This window comes from Mesoplodon mirus, assembly GCF_964341445.2.
Source record: "Mesoplodon mirus genome assembly, chromosome: 18".
Classification (NCBI taxonomy): domain Eukaryota; kingdom Metazoa; phylum Chordata; class Mammalia; order Artiodactyla; family Ziphiidae; genus Mesoplodon; species Mesoplodon mirus.
In genome coordinates this window covers 58,291,890-58,308,937 of record NC_138994.1, presented here as the reverse complement: position 1 = coordinate 58,308,937, position 17,048 = coordinate 58,291,890, and the positions used below count along the sequence as shown (strand labels likewise).

Genomic DNA, 17,048 nt, shown 5'->3' with positions numbered 1-17,048 from the left:
GCAGATTCTTAAAGACCACGCCCTTTCCTTCCTTCCTTCCTCCCTCCCTGCCTCCCTCCCTCCTTTCCTTCCCTCCTTTCTTATTGATGAAATTCTTAAAGTGTACGTGTTGTCTAAGGCAGACTTTCTTAGCTCCCCCAAAGCGCTGGAATTTGACTGCAGATGGTGACAGGTGCAGGTGTTTTTGCGGTTCAGAGGAAACAAAATCAAGCACTATTTTCTGGGCGCTGGCGATGTGCCAGGCTTATGCGCCACGGCCCGGCCCAGACACTCCAACAGGCCCAAGAAGGCGAAGGGCGAGGGAAGCAGGCTGCAAAGAGAGGTAATGGGGGGACTTACTTGGTGGTCCAGTCGTTAAGACTCTGCTCTTCCAATGCAGGGGACGAGGATTCCATCCCTGGTTGGGGAACTAAGAGAGATGTAATGGGAGCCCACACTTCCTGGGAGAGTAAGCAGCACCGTGGGGGCTCCTGGGTGGTTTAGTACAATCCCAGCTCCAACCTGGGCTCTCACCTGGCGCCCTGCGGCCACTCCGCCTTGAAATCTCGGAGAACAGATGTTATTGCATTTCACCACTGCCAGCTCTCCGGCCAAGAACCCTTGTTTCCTAAACACACTGAGGCCAGGTGTCCGCCATGCCTTGGGTGAATTTGCAAATGTTAACTAACTGGCTTACTCACCTGTCCCCTGTTCCCCTAAGTGACCTGTTGAAGTACAGATCCATCAGTTGGGACAGGGAATATTAATCAGATGAAAGGAAGGGAACTAATTGATTATTCATATGCTACGAACCAGGTGCTTAAGATCCATTCTTTTATGTAATCCTCACACTCTACTCTTAAGAGAAAAACATTTACTTTCTAAATTAAGTCTCTAAAAACGAAACATAACATACAGAAAAGTGCATAAATCGAAGGTTTGATGAAAGTGAACACATCCAGACCAAAAATTAGATGCTCTCTTAGGGTCCCTCCTCATCACTATCCACTCCCTTCTCCCTACAAGTACTGTAAACAGTATCCCGACTCTGAATACCTTAGGCTAGTTTGCCTAGTTTTGAACCTATACAAACGGAATCATTCACTATACAATACATGGTGTTAGGTCCAGCTCCTTTCACTGAGTGTTATGTAAGTTACCTCCATATTGTTGTATGTAGCAGTAGTTTATTCACTTTCATTGGTGTATCATCATCTCCTGTATGAGGATGGAACAATTTATCCATCTTCTATGGACGTTGGGGTTATTTGCACTTGGGAGCTGTGATTGAAAATGTTTTCTTTCATTGTATAGTACATGGGTTTTGGCTCACATCAGTATGTACTTCTGTTGACTCTGTACCTAGGAGTTGCTGGCTATTTTAGTGGGTACTGCTTAACACTTTTGGGGATACTGCCAAATACATTTTCTTAGGTGGTTGTAGTGATTCGCATTCCCACCTGCAATGTATAAGAGTTCCAGTTACTCCACATTCTCACAAACACTTGATTTTTCTCAGTGTTTTTAATCTTAGCCATTCTAATGTCTATAGTGGCATCTCATAATACTTTTACTTTCCACTTCCCAGATGACTAGTGGGGTTGAGCATCTTTTCATATACTTACTGGCCTCTTTTATGACATGCCTGTTCAAGTAGTTTGCTCAAGTAATCTGGATTATTTGCATTTTCATATACACTTTAGAAATAACTTATCAGTCTGTCCCCCAAAAGGCTCAGGTTTGATTAGCATTTCATGGAACCTATATGGCAGTTTGGAGAGAATGTACATCCCCAATTTAAGATTGAGTCATCCAATCCATGACATGGTAATATCTCTCATTTATGTAGGTTTTATTTTTCTCTCAATAATATTTTATAGTTTTCTATGTAGAATCCTTCAACATCTTTCACATGATTTGTTCCTAAGTATTTGATGTAGTTTTTGTTATTGTAAATGGCATCATCTTTTACATTTTAATTTCCTAATTGTTACAGGTATACAGAAATACAATTAATTTTTGTAAATTGACCTTGTATCTAAATTCACTTATTATTTCTAAGAGTTTATCTGTAAATGTTTTCTCTACACATGTACATGTATACATGTACAGTACTGTTGTGTGAATAATTTGAAAGTTTTATTTCTTGATTTTCAATCTTTCTGCTTTTCATTTCATTTTCTTGCCTTATTGTACTAGCTTGAACCTCTAGTACAGAAGAGAATTAGTAATAGCAAGTATTGTTTTACTTTTTTTTTTTTTTTTTTTTGGCTGTGCTGGGTCTTTGTTGCTGCACGCAGGCTTTCTCTAGTTGCAGCAAGTGGGGGCTACTCTTCGTTGCAGTGCACGGGCTTCTCATTGTGGTGGCTTCTCTTGTTGCAGAGCATGGGCTCTAGGTGCGTGGGCTTCAGTAGTTGTGGCGCACAGGCTCAGTAGTAGTGGCTCGCGGGCTCTAGAGCACAGGCTCAGTAGTTGTAGCGCACGGGCTTAGTTGCTCCATGGTATGTGGGATCTTCCCGGACCAGGGATTGAACCTGTATCCCCTGCGTTGGCAGGAGGATTCTTAACCACTGTGCCATCAGGGACGTCCCGTGTCTCATTCTTAATCTCAGGGGGATCATTAAATATCATTTAGGCTGTAGCCTTTATGTAGATAATCTTTATCAGACTAATGAAGTCTCCTAATTTTAGTTTACTGGAATTTTTTATCATGAGTTGTTTAATTTTATCAAATGTTTTCCCTGCATCTATTGAAATAATCATATTATTTTTCTTCTTCGTGCTGTTAATGTGATATATGGAAATGTGATACAGGCTACACATATCAGAGTTATCTCTGGGAATTTTGATGGGTTATTAAGAATGGTCCTCTCTCTTCTCTTCTGTGATTATGAGCTATAACAACTATGTGGGAATTCCCTGGTGGTCCAGTGGTTAGGACACCTTACTTTCACTGCTGAGGGCCAGGGTTCGATCCCTGGTTGGGGAACTAAGATCCCACAAACCATGGGCAAAAAAACAAACAAACTTGGAAGTCTGGAGCTTCTGGGCACTATCTTTCCCACCACATGAAAAGAGCTTGCCAGAAATTAAGCCCAACCCAGAGGAAATTAAAACCAAGATATGACACGGGGGATGACAGAGAAATAAAAGCCCTCACACAGAAAAGAATATTGATGACAGCATTTGAGCCCTCGTTCTAACGATGTCAGACCTTTCCCTGCATTGACAAGATATATGAACCAATGAATTTTCTTTTTCTTTTTTTTGCTTAAAGTACTATGAGTCGATCTTATTTATATTCATCACATACATCTTGCTTAGAAGATTTGCCCAAGCAAATTGCAAAAATCATGTCATACTCTTGAACATAAACTGTACTTCCATCATAGTTGAGTGACGGGAATGGACATGGGCCTGGGACAGGGCACTACAGCTGAAACATGCAGTTCTAGGCAGCCTTATTCAAACAGCATGGGAGAGAGGATATAAAAACCAGCACAGATCAGCATCCAGGTACACCAACACTAACGTTTATATTCACACACCTGTTAGTTCCTACTTTACCACACAATTCATTTTCCAAAATATAAAGAACTTCAGCCCATTATCCTGGCCTTTGGAATGGGTACAGAGAGAATTATCCAACCTGTCTTCCTAATCACAGATGAAAATTATTCTAGGAATTTTGGGAACATGACAGATGTAAGGAACAAGAGAGCTAATGAAACATGCAAACTTTCCTAGAGCAAAGGGGGAGATTCACAACTCGGGGGACAATCAAGTCCTTCTTTTATATGGAGACTTCATTGTCTTTGCTATGATCCCTAGCTGAACAGACACCCCAGGAGTTCTTAGCTCAGAACTCTGCACGGAACAGGAGCAGCCCCAGCATCCGTCTGGGCCCTGTCTAAGACACTGGTTTAATGAAGCCATAATCCATGCATTTGATGAGACATTCCCGAGCTGTCTGAACCACTGCTGCCCTCTTCTCGTCCGGCTCTTGTTTGCCCACCACAGTCAGGATCTCCAGCAACTCACTCTCCACCAGCTTCTTGGCCAGCTCAGCATCAGCCGCCAGCAGGTTGTAGGCAATGACCAGGCCCCGGTGTTGAACTGACAGCCGGTCATGCAAGCAAAGCCGCTGTAGGATCTCCAACCACTGAGTCGTCTGAAAGTGGAGAAGTGAATAAGGAAGGATTGGAGGAATCAGTGGGGGGACGGAGAAAGGAGATTTTGGACAAGATAAACAGAAGGCCTTGGCCAGGCCCAGATCCTGAGCTCTGAAAGGGCAAGCATACGTCTGGTTATCTGTATGGGACTGGGCATATGCCCACTTGAGCCCCTTGGGACTAGCTGGGTGATGCCCATCTCCTTACCAGGACCAGGGCAGGGATTGAAGAACTAGAAGGAGCTTGAAATAATCCAATCCTTTTCATTTTATAAGTGGAGGAATTGGGGTTCAGGGAGAGGAAGTAACTTCGCTATGGTCACACATCTGGAAATAGTAAAGAATAAACATCCACACATCCATTTAATTTTTAAGCATCTTGAGAAGCAAAGGGACAGGCCCACTGCATGCCTGAGTGGAATGGGAATGGAGGGTGTTCAGAAAGGAGGATTCTAACCCTGGACGCATGCACGACGCCTGCTTCTGCTAACCCAGGTGCCCTTAGAGACACGCCCTGGGCATGCACTCCACCAGCCCTGACTTCAACTGGAATTAACACTGGCGTCTGGAGTGTATCCTCTCCTCCACCACTCCTCCATCTCTCTCCTCCATTCCCAGTTGTGAAGCAGCCCAGCTACTGTACACGGAGGAGACAGGACTCTAGACCACTCTGATCACCCCCAGGAGACAGAAACGGAGCTGAGAATAGAACCAGGAGGCTTGACACAACATTCAACAGACACAGAATAGAATAGTTATCAGTATGGGTTTTGGAGTCAGACAAGTGTTCAGGTCCCAACTCAGCCACTTACCAACTGTATGACCTTAGCTAAATTATTTAACCTCTCCAAGCCTCAGGAGCCTCATCTGTTACGTTCCCTCATAATATTGTGGTGATCTAATGATATGACACATGAAAAGAGCTTAGCATGATGGCCAGAGCATAGTCAGAGCCCATCAAGTAGCACTGGACAGGAATGATGATGTTAGGCACTAATCTGACAATTTCCCCTTTGCTGCCTCAGGCCTATTACCCTCCACTAGTTAGCAGAGATACCTTTCTACATACACCACTGTCAGATGGGGAGACAGATACAGAGAGGAAGAAAAGGCAAATTATTGCTTCTGAGCTTCTCAGCAGACTTTTGTAAACTCTGCACTGTATCCTACCACAAGGAAAGGAAAGGAAAGTTCAGCTGGCTGTGGTCGGGTTCAGGGAAAGATTTTATGCTGATGCGTAATTGATCATGGGTCTAGTGCCTATCACTCCCTGGGACAGGAATGCAGCCAGGATTTCTGAGCCCCTTGGGAAGATGGAAGAAGTGGCCAGGAATGGGTTGCAATCCTGCAGGATCCCAGTCCCCTCCTATCTAACTGGCTATGTGGTGTTGGGCTGTTACTTTTCTGAGCTCGGTTTCACCATCGGTAAGTGAGGATAATAATAATCATGCCCACTGCACAGGGTCGTTGGGAGGATGGAATGGCATAATAGGTGCAAGCACTTAGAGCAGCGCTTGGAGCACAGTAAGTGGAGGAGTCACAGAGCACCCTGCGGGGCCTGGTGACAGAAATGTGTGACCAGTAACTTCAGCAGAAGCTGCTCTAGGACAGCAGCCTGTGGTCCCCAGGCCGGAAGCACCCCACCTCCAATCTACTCAGTCAGAATATCTGGGGAAAGTGTTTTAACCAGCCCTCCGTGTGACTCTTACACACGTGACAATTTTGAAAAACTTGCCTTAGGGAAAGTGCTGAAGGCCAGGGACCAAGCAGGGTGAGCTACATCTAGGAGAGAGACCCCTCCCCTGGTGCCAGGACAGCGCGCACACACGCACGCACGCCCACATGCACACACACACACACACCCCTGCCTTAAGCTGGCTATCTAAAAGAGCCTGCCTGTAAAGCAGACTTGCTTTAATATATTTGAATTGAGATGTTTACAGTTTTCACCATCAGTGAATCTGATGCCCACAAACTAAGTTCAGTTGGGTGAAATAAGGAAAATTTCATTTTGCATCCCCTTGTTTGCGGCTCTGTCAGTATCACTCTCATTACGCCTGCTGAGATGGCCCCAGTCCCACGAAGGGTCTGGTCATCACGTGAACTTAAGAGAGTCTGCTGCCCCTTCGTCAAACTGCGGATGGTAACCCAGCCGCATCCATTGCTGGGGAGCTCAGGGGCTCCACAGCAATAGCTAGTACCGTTATGATTGTCGTTATTCTTAAGTAATGACTTCTGAGCACCACCAAAGTGAGTTAGCACACTTAGGGAGTCCAAATAATGAGCGTAAGGGGTCGAATCATATAGACTCTCCTCTCTTTAGGTGGTAGGAACAGATACAGGGGCTGGCCTCCCCCCAGAGGATCACACAGGGCAGTGCGGTCTGGGGGTGGGGGGACTCCCCGGAGTCCCTAGGGCCCACTCTCACCACTTGAGTCATCTTGAAGCACAGTTTCTTATGTGCTGCCGTCAGCATGGCCAGGGCCCCCGCGGCCGCATTCTGCAGCTTGTCGTCATCCTCCCCACAGAGCAGCACCACCAGCTTCAGCCGGTCATTCCCATCAGCCAGGAACCTCTCCTGTACCTAGAGGAGGTGGGTACAGGCTCAGAGAAAAATGCCCCCGTCTGCCCAGCCTGGAGAGGGAAAGATGCATCTGGAGCCATATCGTCTGACCCAAGATCCCTCAGAGCTTTTCTTTGAGCATCTCACCATGACACCTCCTCCTCCAGGAAGTCCTCTCTGACTAGCTAAATGACAGTACTACAGACTCCTCCAGCTGAAAGGTTAAAGAGAGTAAGGGGTTCCTTGCAGAGCATTCGCTGTTGCCCCTGTTTGCATTCAGCTCTCCGCCCCTGGGGAAAGGGCAGGCACAGACTCCTGAAGGGTCGATGTTGCCTGAAGAGCCATGTTTCACTTCACTTTGGGGAAGCCTGGACTGTTTCTCCCACAACAGATGGGCCTTCAGGGCCTGCCATTAAATGACTTGGCAGTCCCTGAAGGCACAGAAGCTTGGCAAGAGCAGCAGACAGTTGGGTAGTTTACATGGTACTCAAGAGCTGCTGTACCATTCACCAGGTGAGGGATGAGGTGTCCCAAGCACCCAAAAGCCAGGAGGAGAGCCTCCCGGGGCCCAGGGCCCTGACATGTCTGAAAGCACACTGACCACCCCCACCCCCCCGCACCCCTCTGCTCTATAGTAAAATCTGGTTGGTTAAATTTAAGGGCATTTTGTTGGGTGAGGTGTCCTAGAAGGGGAACGCCAAGAGGGGTCAAAGGTCACAGCTGCCCAGGTTATAAACCTCTACCTACAACTCCCTGAAGCTGGAGCAGTGGTCCTCAGAGGTAAGAGTATAGTGATAGTCAGCACAGTCCCTTCGTGGGGCACAGGTGTGACTGGAAAGCAGCTGCCCCAAAAGGACTGCATTCCCCATCTCTTGCACCACATATGGCCATGACCTCATTCTCATTACAGAACATGAATGGATGGAATGTGTGTCACTTCCAGGCCACCATGGTGGAGCGCTACAGGGGTCTCTCCTGTGGTCTGTCTCCCCATTCCCCATCTGAATGGAAACCACTCTCAAGGTGGCAGAGGGAGAGACAGTTCTTTTTTTGGAGTTGGAGGAGGGTATAGTTATTGATGATTGAAGATGCCTGCCTCCCTAAGTCATTGCTTGGAAGCGAGCCACCTGATCCCAATGTGAGCAACAAATGATGTGAGCGAGAAATCAACTTCTGTCCTGTTGGGACCACTGTTCATTTTGATTCGGGTTGTTGCCGCTGCTGCTCCCCATCCCATCACTGTCCCCTCCACTGTCTTTGGATACACTCTCTTCTCCCACGTGGCTGCCAGGCCCCCAGCCCAGCCTCAGGCCAGCTCCCTGGTGGACTGTGGTCGCTTTATTTCTTTTGACTTTAAAAGGCTTTCATGGATCAGGTTTTCCTCCTATAACAGTGAGAACATCCAAGACTTGAGTTAAGAACTGAGGGGCAACAGAGTGGGTCTCACACTCGGCCACTAGCCCTGGTTGTCACGTTAACAAAGGGCCTCAGATTTCACCCCTGTTGTTACCTCTGATGAGGTTCTACCTACAGGCACAGCAGTGGTCTGCCAGGATGGAAAGGAGGAGACATTCATTCATCATATGGTGATAATTTATCCCAGTACCAGACCATGAAGCCATTGACGTGTTCTGAATTCATTTTATTTTTACAAATCCTATAATTATTCTGTGATGAACACAGTTATAGTGCATTGCAGTTTCTGTGGAAACAGCGATCGTTCATTAAATGTTAACATTTAACATATTCTAAAATCGTTTGTAACTGTTTTTGCATTTCTTCATTTTTTTATATATGTGGAGCTTCAACAGATGCAAGTGGTCTAGCCTCTCTTGACCTCTGAGAGGCCCTGGCCTCATATATTTTTTGCTATGAGATTATTTAGTAAATAACCTGGGGAAATGGGACTTCTACACCATGCAGCCCAAGCTTTGGGGTCAAAGCCGCAGCTAGGGATGATATTACTTTGTGTACTCTCCTTTGTCTCCTTTGTGCATTGTATTCCTCTCGGGGTCCCTATAGGGAGGGAAGCTGTCATCTAGGAAAGATTGAGGGATTCCTGGGTTCTTTGACAAAATGTTGCCTTAATACCACTGTAACAGCCCCCAGTCTAGCGCCAGGCCCTGACCTGTGGCCCGACTCTGCATGCCTTGATCACTCCCATCCTGAGCCCCCTCACCTCCTTGTTCACCACCATGTTGCACATGCACTCTGTGGCTGCCTGCCGCAGCTGGTCGTGGTTCTCAAACATGTAGTTCTCAATATCTGGCAAGGCCTTCTCCTTAAAGATCTTCTGCCTAGGGTGTGAGGGGTGGAAGAAGAGAGGCTGCTGAGTCCTCTCTAATGAGCATTTGGGGCTTTGGCCACCCAAGGGCCATTCCACATCCTCAGCCAGCATGGTTTAGATGGCAGTAATCCCACCCCCAGCTCCAGGAGGGGCGTCCAGTGACGTAGCACAGCATCCTGGCCATAGCAACAGGGTCTGAGATGAACATGTCACCCAGCTGGAGATTCTCTTGTACTATTGCTGGGGAATGTCTTTCTCTCTCCTGCTGGAGATGAAGCCAAGAAGATGTGGAGTCTGGAGCAACCCTCATGTGATCATGAGAGAGGGGAAGAGCCTGTCTGAAAATGAAGACAGTACAGACAGAAGAGGTGGAGGGGTGTAGGATCTAGGACAGCTTTGTAACCCCTGCATCAAGCCGCACCTGAATCTGGTGTATCCCAGATGAGTCATTAATGACCTGAGTCATTAAATTCCCTTTATGCTTAAACCAATTAATTGGAGTTGAGTTTTCTGCCACTGGCAGTCAAAAGACTTTCAACCCAATCCCACCATCCCCCTGCTTCCGAGGGTGGATGGGGACACTTTATCGCGACCCATCCACCTGATATCTTTTCTACTACTTGAGAAGGAAATGCCTTTCCAGTCTCCTTTGGCTTTGCACGTTCACTGTGGTCTTTCCAAGTGCTAGCTCAAATCCCTCCCACGGTCGTTTCTACCCACTGCCTTCGAGCCTGTCCTCAGGGAAGAGCACACACGGTACCTGTGACATTTCCACCGACACGTCATGGGACACCTCTCTCCACCCCTGCTCCCTGTACGCGCCACTCACCGGAGTTTGTCACTCCGCTCAGACAGGTTGGTGAGGCCTAGGAGAGCCTCATAGTTCTGGAGCCCATCCCTCTGTGTGTTGAGGAGACTCACGAGGGGCCGCACTACCTCGTACACCTGTGGGGGGAGGCGTCAAGGAGTGGTCAGGTGGAGACCATGTCCCCCAAGTCATTCACAGGCGCCCAGCTCTAGAATTTCCAATGCACATGCCCACCCATTGTCTGATTCAACCTTCACAATGATCCTGAGGGGCGGGATTATTTCCTTTACTTCGCAGATGAGATAACAGTTTCCAAGGGGACGGCCTTATTCGTCAGAGGTAGAGCCAGGCCTGGGATCCACACACCTCCAGTTCATGGCCCTCTTTGTGATAGCACCACGCCCCCTCCCAGGCCAGGGGTAGGGTGGCAGGGGAAAGGCCCCTGGGAGCAGACTCCTCCCATCACTACCACCCTACCGCCCCCATCACCCACCCGCTCCCCAGGGAAGGCGATGTCCGGATTGGAGACTGCAGCGATCTTCGCTAGAGCATGGGCTGCCTTCACCTTGCCCACGTCTGTGCCCTCCAAAGCCAGGGGAATCAGGGCCTGCAAGAAAGGGCACAGTCACTCCTCGGTCACAAATATACAGAGGCCTCTCTCCCCAGCGTCCCTCTCCAACTGCTGTCTGTTCCATCAGAAGTTCAGGAAGACTCTGTAATAGAGTCAACTCTTGAGCATCATGGAAAACAGTTAAATTCTTCATCACGGATTCAGTCCCCTTGGTTCCCAGCACACACGGAGATCTTCGCCCACCCTCTTCCCCACCCACCCATACGTTCATGTGGCTTTTGGAAAAATAAATCGTTTTTTACTTTCTGACTAAGTCAAACCTAATCATAATAGCGGCCATTCACCGAGCACCTCCTATGAGCCAAAACTTAAGTGTATTTTCTCTAATCCTTGTGGCATTCTGCAAAGTGAGTGTGTGATGTTGTCCCTTGTTTTACAGATGAAGAAACTGTGGCTCAGGGAGATTAAGTAATTTGCCCGAAGTTGCGCAGCTAAAAAGGGGACAAGCAAGGACTCGATGACAAGCCTTCTATAGCAAAGCCCACGGTCTCTATCTGCACCAGGGTTCCTTCCAGTAACAAGGAGGATAAATGGGATCCCACAGTAAATCCCATGACACTTCATAGACTTAGGCACTGACAGCATAGATACCTTAATGACTGTATTCCAGAGGTCGGGTTGGGGCAGGGGGTGCATTATTCTTGGGCCAGGCAAAGAACGTGCACACACACACACACACACACACAAATGAAGAGACAGACACAGAGACACACACAGAGACACACAGAGACACACACAGAGACACATATACACACACAGACACAGACATACACACACATACACAAATGAAGAGACAGACAGAGACACACAATTACACATACACACAGAGACACACACAGAGACACATATACACACACAGACACACACACACACACATACACACACATACACAAATGAAGAGACAGACACAGAGACACACAATTACACATACAGAGACACACAGAGACACATATACACACACACACACACACAGACATACACACACACACAAGTTGCTTCTCCCCAGTGAAGCACCTTCTAGGATGGCAAGGAACCCTTAGCCCACCCAATGTACCTTGCCACCACCTTGAGCCACAATGGTACCTCGGTCCTTTGGGTTGTCACACAGTGCCAGGAATACCCTGGAGAGCAAGGATAAAGGACATTCAGTGCATGAGCACACCCTTCCCAGGCATCAGCAGGCCCAGTGAAACTCTGGGAAGTGCTACCAGTGAGCACGTGCCCCAGAACTAACCTTGGGAAGATACTGCCATGGACATAAGTGGCTGGGGAGGAAGTGAGGCCAGATGTAGCTGCAAACAGCGGCCCCATCCCTGTTTAGGGAGATACCAAATGGCTCCCTGCTGCCCACCACCCAGGAGAAACTGGAAGCACCCCAGGACCACCATGTTCTGGCCCTTGCCGTCCTCTCTGGTCGTATCTAGCACCACTCTCTCCTGTGCACTCCATGCTCCAGACATATCCCTGGAGAACCCCGTCCTCAGTCACTCATTCTCCCTCCATCCTCAGGGTCTTTGCATACGCTGTTGCCTCTGCCTGGAACCCTTCCTTCTGCTGCATTTGAGTGGCTCCTTTTTTTTTCTTCAGGGTTCCCCTGAGTTGTTACATCCTCCAGGAGGCCTTTCTAGCTGCCTAGCTGCCTACCCGCCTACCCTCCAGTCTGGCCAGTTGGGTGCAACTGCTCGTGCTCCAGCCAGCCCTCTGTATGTCCCCCATCATGGCACCTGCCGTGTCGTGTGGTAACTGTGAGCCTGTGTGCCTCCCGTCAGGCTGCACAGAAACTGTGCCTTTCATCTTTGGCATTTCAGGGCCTGGGAACCAGGTCACCAGAATGGACAGTGACCTCTTTCCTCCCAATGCAAAGTTGCCCCTGTGGTGACCTGCCTGCCATGTCACTTTTCAGTGTTGATCCCCATCAGCCTCCTCTTCAGGCCCCTAATGGCTCATTCCCTCATTTACTCCCCACCCCCGCCATCTCTATCTCCCCACCCAGCCTCCTGCCTCCCGGCCCCTCAGACCCCATCCCTGAACTGCTGCAGCCGCACCTGGCCAGCAACTCTTTGGTCTGGTCAGTGAGGATGGCATTGTCTGCTTTCACCATGCAGGCCAGCGCTGAGATGACGCCGGCCTTCAGAAGCCGCTTCACCCGCATGTCCACAAAGTCCTTCTTGTCCTGGGGATATGAAAAGATGGCAAGGAAATCAATCCCGAAAGAGAAGGAAGATCATCCTAAACCCTAGATGACCTAAATGTTACTTTCTTGCAGAAGGCTGGCTTTCCATTAGGCTATACATGGGGGCAGGGTGGGTAAACGGGTGGGAGGGGAGAGAGAGCAGATAAAGCTGACCTAACAGTGGATTGGGTCAGCCCCAGGGTTGAATAGTCTCTACAGATAATCCTCAGGGTGGCTGGGAAGAGTCAATCTCTATAAGCCACATTAGAACTTCATGGCGGCAGAACATGCTATACACCCTTGCCTGCGTGAAATCCTATGCAGCTTTAAAAAATGATTCAGAGAACTACATAGCAGTATGGAAAACATCTAAAGTATTTTCCCAAAGTTGGGTACAAAATAATAACTACATTCTGATTATAACTATTTTTATTATTTTTTCTTTTTTATTTATTTATTTATTTATTTATTTGGCTGCGCTGGGTCTTAGTTGAGCCACGTAGGATCTCTAGTTTCGGCATGCGAACTCTTAGTTGCAACATGTGGGATCTAGTTCCCAGACCAGGGGTCAGACCCGGGTCCCCTGCACTGGGAGCACAGAGTCTTAGCCACTGGACCACCAGGGAGGTCCCCTGATTATAACTATTTTTTAAAAAACGCACAGAAATAAAGAGCCTCTGGTAGGTGATATAACACACCAAATAGACAATAGTGACTGATTATAACTATTTTTTAAAAAACGCACAGAAATAAAGAGCCTCTGGTAGGTGATATAACACACCAAATAGACAATAGTGACTGATTATAACTATTTTTTAAAAAACGCACAGAAATAAAGAACCTCTGGTAGGTGATATAACACACCAAAATGACAATAGGGAGTTGATGTAATTGCAAGTAGCTATTTTCTTTTCTCTCCTGTCACATTTGTGTTTGTTTTGCAACATGGTTTTATTACTTTGGTCATTTTTTAAAAAATCTAAATGTTTTATTGGCTGGAAATACAATGCATATATATTCATATACAAACCACATACAAAGTATGCCGTTGCGTGCAGGGCATCATTGTGGGGAGGGTCCCAAGGGGATTTGTGACACCTGGGCTGCCCCGATCCCCCGTCCCTCCACTTCTCATTATTCGTACTTAGCACCCATATCCCCAAATCCAGATATCCCAGAAAATAAAATTTGTATAAATGTGGAAAACATGAAATACAACTAACTGTCAGATGTCCATGAAATCAATATAAATTAGAAAACGTTCATCCTGGCTCCATTTGGTTTCTTCGACTATAAATCTTCGATTCCTCCTCCCCCTCCACAGAACATTAACTCTAAGAAAAAACACAAGTGCCACCTAGTGGGAGAAACTGACCATGATCCTCTTCAATTTCTCTGCCTCTTCCACCAAATCCTCCCAGATACACCGGCACGGCGCCTGACCATCATTAACTGTCCTTCCCACCTCTCTGGCGATCCGGTGGTATAGCTCCCCTCCCGGCCATCCCCTTCCCCACCTTGGGGTGCTCCTCGGGCACGTGCTGCTTGGAGAACTTGGCCAGCTGCACCAGCTCAGGGATGACCTCATTGACGTCGTAGCTGTTGGTACAGTTCACCAGGGTGGTGGCCACCGAGTACAGGATAGTCTTGTCAGGGGTCTGGAGGCAGGAGGTGGGGGATAGGAGGGGACAGGCAGCAAGGAAACCTGAGAACAAACCACTGCCTCCCAGAGGCTCCCTCACAGGCAGGCTGGTTTGGGAGGAGCGTGGCTGGCGTGGCCCCGAGGGAGAGGAACCGGCTCTCCGCACACAGGCTCTGCTCTGCTCAGCAGCGCCCCAGAGCACCAACGGGGGTCCTCTCAGTGCGCTCTTTGCTTTGTGCCCCTTTCAAAAGCCCAGTCCCATAGGCTTTCTATCAGACTGGGATAGGGTGGGAGCTGGACACCCTTTGGTGGAAACTCCCTCCCACACTTCCACCCTTTAGTGGCGGCAAAGAGCAGGGGGAGGCGGGGCGCAGGGGGAGGTGGCCCAGCAGAGGAGGAAGGGCATCTGGGAAGGAGGGAGGGGCCCAGAAGAGGCCAGGTACTGCCCCTCGGTCCCTCAAAAACCTCAACTCCCTGGGGGTGGGGAGGGGGGTCTCAGGAAAAAACTACCCTCATCTTATTCATCCTCCCACTGCTTGGAAGGCATGAAGAGTTGTGAGCCCATTTTACAGTCAGGAAAGATGAGGGCCAGACAGAGGGAAGTGACCACCCCAGGTTTACAGGAAGAGTAGGGGATAGAGTCAGGATGAGGACAGGGGAGTCTAATTTCCCACGCTCAGCGGACAGCCCCGTGAGCCTGAATCCAGCAGATCCTGAGGCCAGAGGCCAGGGCCACACTTGCCTTGGCCAGCTCCAACATGGCCTGCAGGGCAGGGATGTCCTGAACAAAGTCATCCTTCACGTCGGCGTCCAGCGTGAGGTAGGCCAGGCCCTCCACTGCCCATCGCCGGGTCCGGGTGTCTGTGGATGTGTTGCACAGCCACCTGGGGGAGGGGAGGCAAGGGTGCTGGGACTGGGGCAAGAGTGAAACAATTCAGGGCAGCAGGTGGGCGGCTTTTTAGGACCTGACATCCACTAGGGCACATCCCTGAGAGGAGATGGTGGGCTTGGGGAAATAGGACCCCCTTACTTGCGGCACTGTTTGGCCAGCTTCTCTGTCGACCCTTCTGCAAACTGCCTGAGACCATAGTCTGTGCCGCCCGCAGAGCCAAGTTTACAGAGTCCCTGGGGAGGAGGGGAGATGTGTAGGATCAGAGACACCAAGGCCTGGGGACGAGGCCTTGCTCACATGGGTCCCTGTGGCTGGAACACTTTGCCCCTTTTCTTTGCCTGGATAAACCTCTCTGCATCCTACAGAACTCAGGGCAGGTGTCATCTTTCTGAGATGCCTTCCCTGAGGCTTCCAGGTTAGGGTAGATGCCCACAAAGCTGGAGGTTTTCAACTTACCCTTTTCCCCCACCATTTTGCCCACGTAGATGTTTTGTGTCTCTCATTTTGAAAAATCACAGGATAATACTAACCATATCTGTAACCACAACGATAAAACTTATGGCACAAAAACTGGCTGTGAAATCATATTTTTGTTGGGGGTCAGATTAAGCTGCGCAGATTTTTACCCAGGAAAATTTGGACTCTTGCTAGGAAAAAAAATGTCTTCCCTAAGAGAAAACTCACAATGGCAGAAGCTAAAATTAGTTTTTTTTTTAATTGATGTGAACCAAAAAAAAACCCACAAACAGATCAGTGACTCAAATCTTCACTGTAATTGCTGTCAAGAAAAAGGAAGTTACTTCTATAAAATGAAAATGGGAACAATGCACGAGGTTTAACTGTGCTATATAGAAACCGATTAAGGAAACAAACTGAGTTTTTGGAGTTTGCACTGAAACTACTTGGTGGACAAAAGCTCATCAGTGTTTGCGTCGTTCAAAAGCATCGAGGAGATCATTGTTAGGGTTACATGGCGGGGTCCCCCATCCTGAATCCACGTTCTCACAGCCTCCTGCTTATCACCCCTTTCTGCAGGGGCCTGTGGGTGGATCTGGGTGCTTAGGGCGTGGTCTCCTCAAGGACAGGGACCACGTCTCATTCATTCTGGTGTCCCTGATGCCCGGCACAGTGTCTGGTACCCAGCGCACTCACCACCAGCGTGCGGATCTTGATCTTCTCGTTTTTGGTGGTCTTGTAGATCTCTTTGAGCAGTGACACGCCGTTGGTGATGATGAATGTGGCGCGGCTGAGCTTGGTGGAGGCATGGATGAGGGCCTCCACGGCCACCAGCTGGTCTGTCTCACGCTCTGAGCCACACAGAGCCACCATCATCTCCATCACTCCTTTCAGTCCCAGCAGCTGATTGCCCAGGTCAAAGGGGCCCTGCAGGATCCCTGACACCGTCTGGATGGCAATCACATTCTTGTCCATGTCCTGGGGGTCAAACTTGCCCCTAAAACAGAGGGCCAGCGTGGTCAAGAGAACTGGCCAAGGGGAATGGGAGGAGTGTGAGATTTGGGGACAGACAGATCTGTTTTTTCATCCTAGATCCACCACGCATGAGCTGTGTAAGCTGGGGCAATTCACTGAACCTCTCTGAGCCTCAGCTTCTTGATCTGGAAACTGAGGATAGCAGTACTACTTCTCAGAGTTACGATGGGGATAAATGAAGTAATAGATGTGTTCCTCAAGAAGCACACTCAGATGGGGACTGACACTCAGGAAGTTTATTCGGGAGAGCTCTTGGGATCAACACCTGTTGGGAAAGGGAAGAAATCAGGCCTGGATGGAGGGAGGCACTGGACTGAGATGCGGTCATGACAAAGCCTCAGCTTGCAAAGAGTTCCAGAGCCGACACACCCTTCAAAGTTGTTCCAAGTTGGGGTGAGGGGCAAGTCATTG

General features: G+C 48.7%; 2 protein-coding genes across 3 annotated transcripts in view; one reads left to right on the top strand and one right to left on the bottom strand.

Annotated features, from left to right (window-relative positions):
* NLE1 (notchless homolog 1) overlaps positions 1–17,048 on the top strand; it is a 61,547-nt gene that overhangs the window by 15,113 nt on the left and 29,386 nt on the right. The window lies entirely within an intron of this gene.
* UNC45B (unc-45 myosin chaperone B) overlaps positions 3,359–17,048 on the bottom strand; it is a 30,538-nt gene continuing 16,848 nt past the window's right edge. Inside the window, exons 10-20 of the mRNA XM_082602971.1 lie at positions 16,299–16,599; positions 15,285–15,379; positions 14,997–15,138; positions 14,130–14,270; positions 12,485–12,612; positions 11,494–11,560; positions 10,302–10,415; positions 9,830–9,945; positions 8,893–9,010; positions 6,579–6,734; positions 3,359–4,150 (exon numbers count right to left, since the gene is read on the bottom strand). Of these exons, the coding sequence (XP_082459097.1) occupies positions 3,890–4,150; positions 6,579–6,734; positions 8,893–9,010; positions 9,830–9,945; positions 10,302–10,415; positions 11,494–11,560; positions 12,485–12,612; positions 14,130–14,270; positions 14,997–15,138; positions 15,285–15,379; positions 16,299–16,599 (1,639 nt within the window). The 3' untranslated portion in view covers positions 3,359–3,889. The remainder of the gene's footprint in view (positions 4,151–6,578; positions 6,735–8,892; positions 9,011–9,829; positions 9,946–10,301; positions 10,416–11,493; positions 11,561–12,484; positions 12,613–14,129; positions 14,271–14,996; positions 15,139–15,284; positions 15,380–16,298; positions 16,600–17,048) is intronic.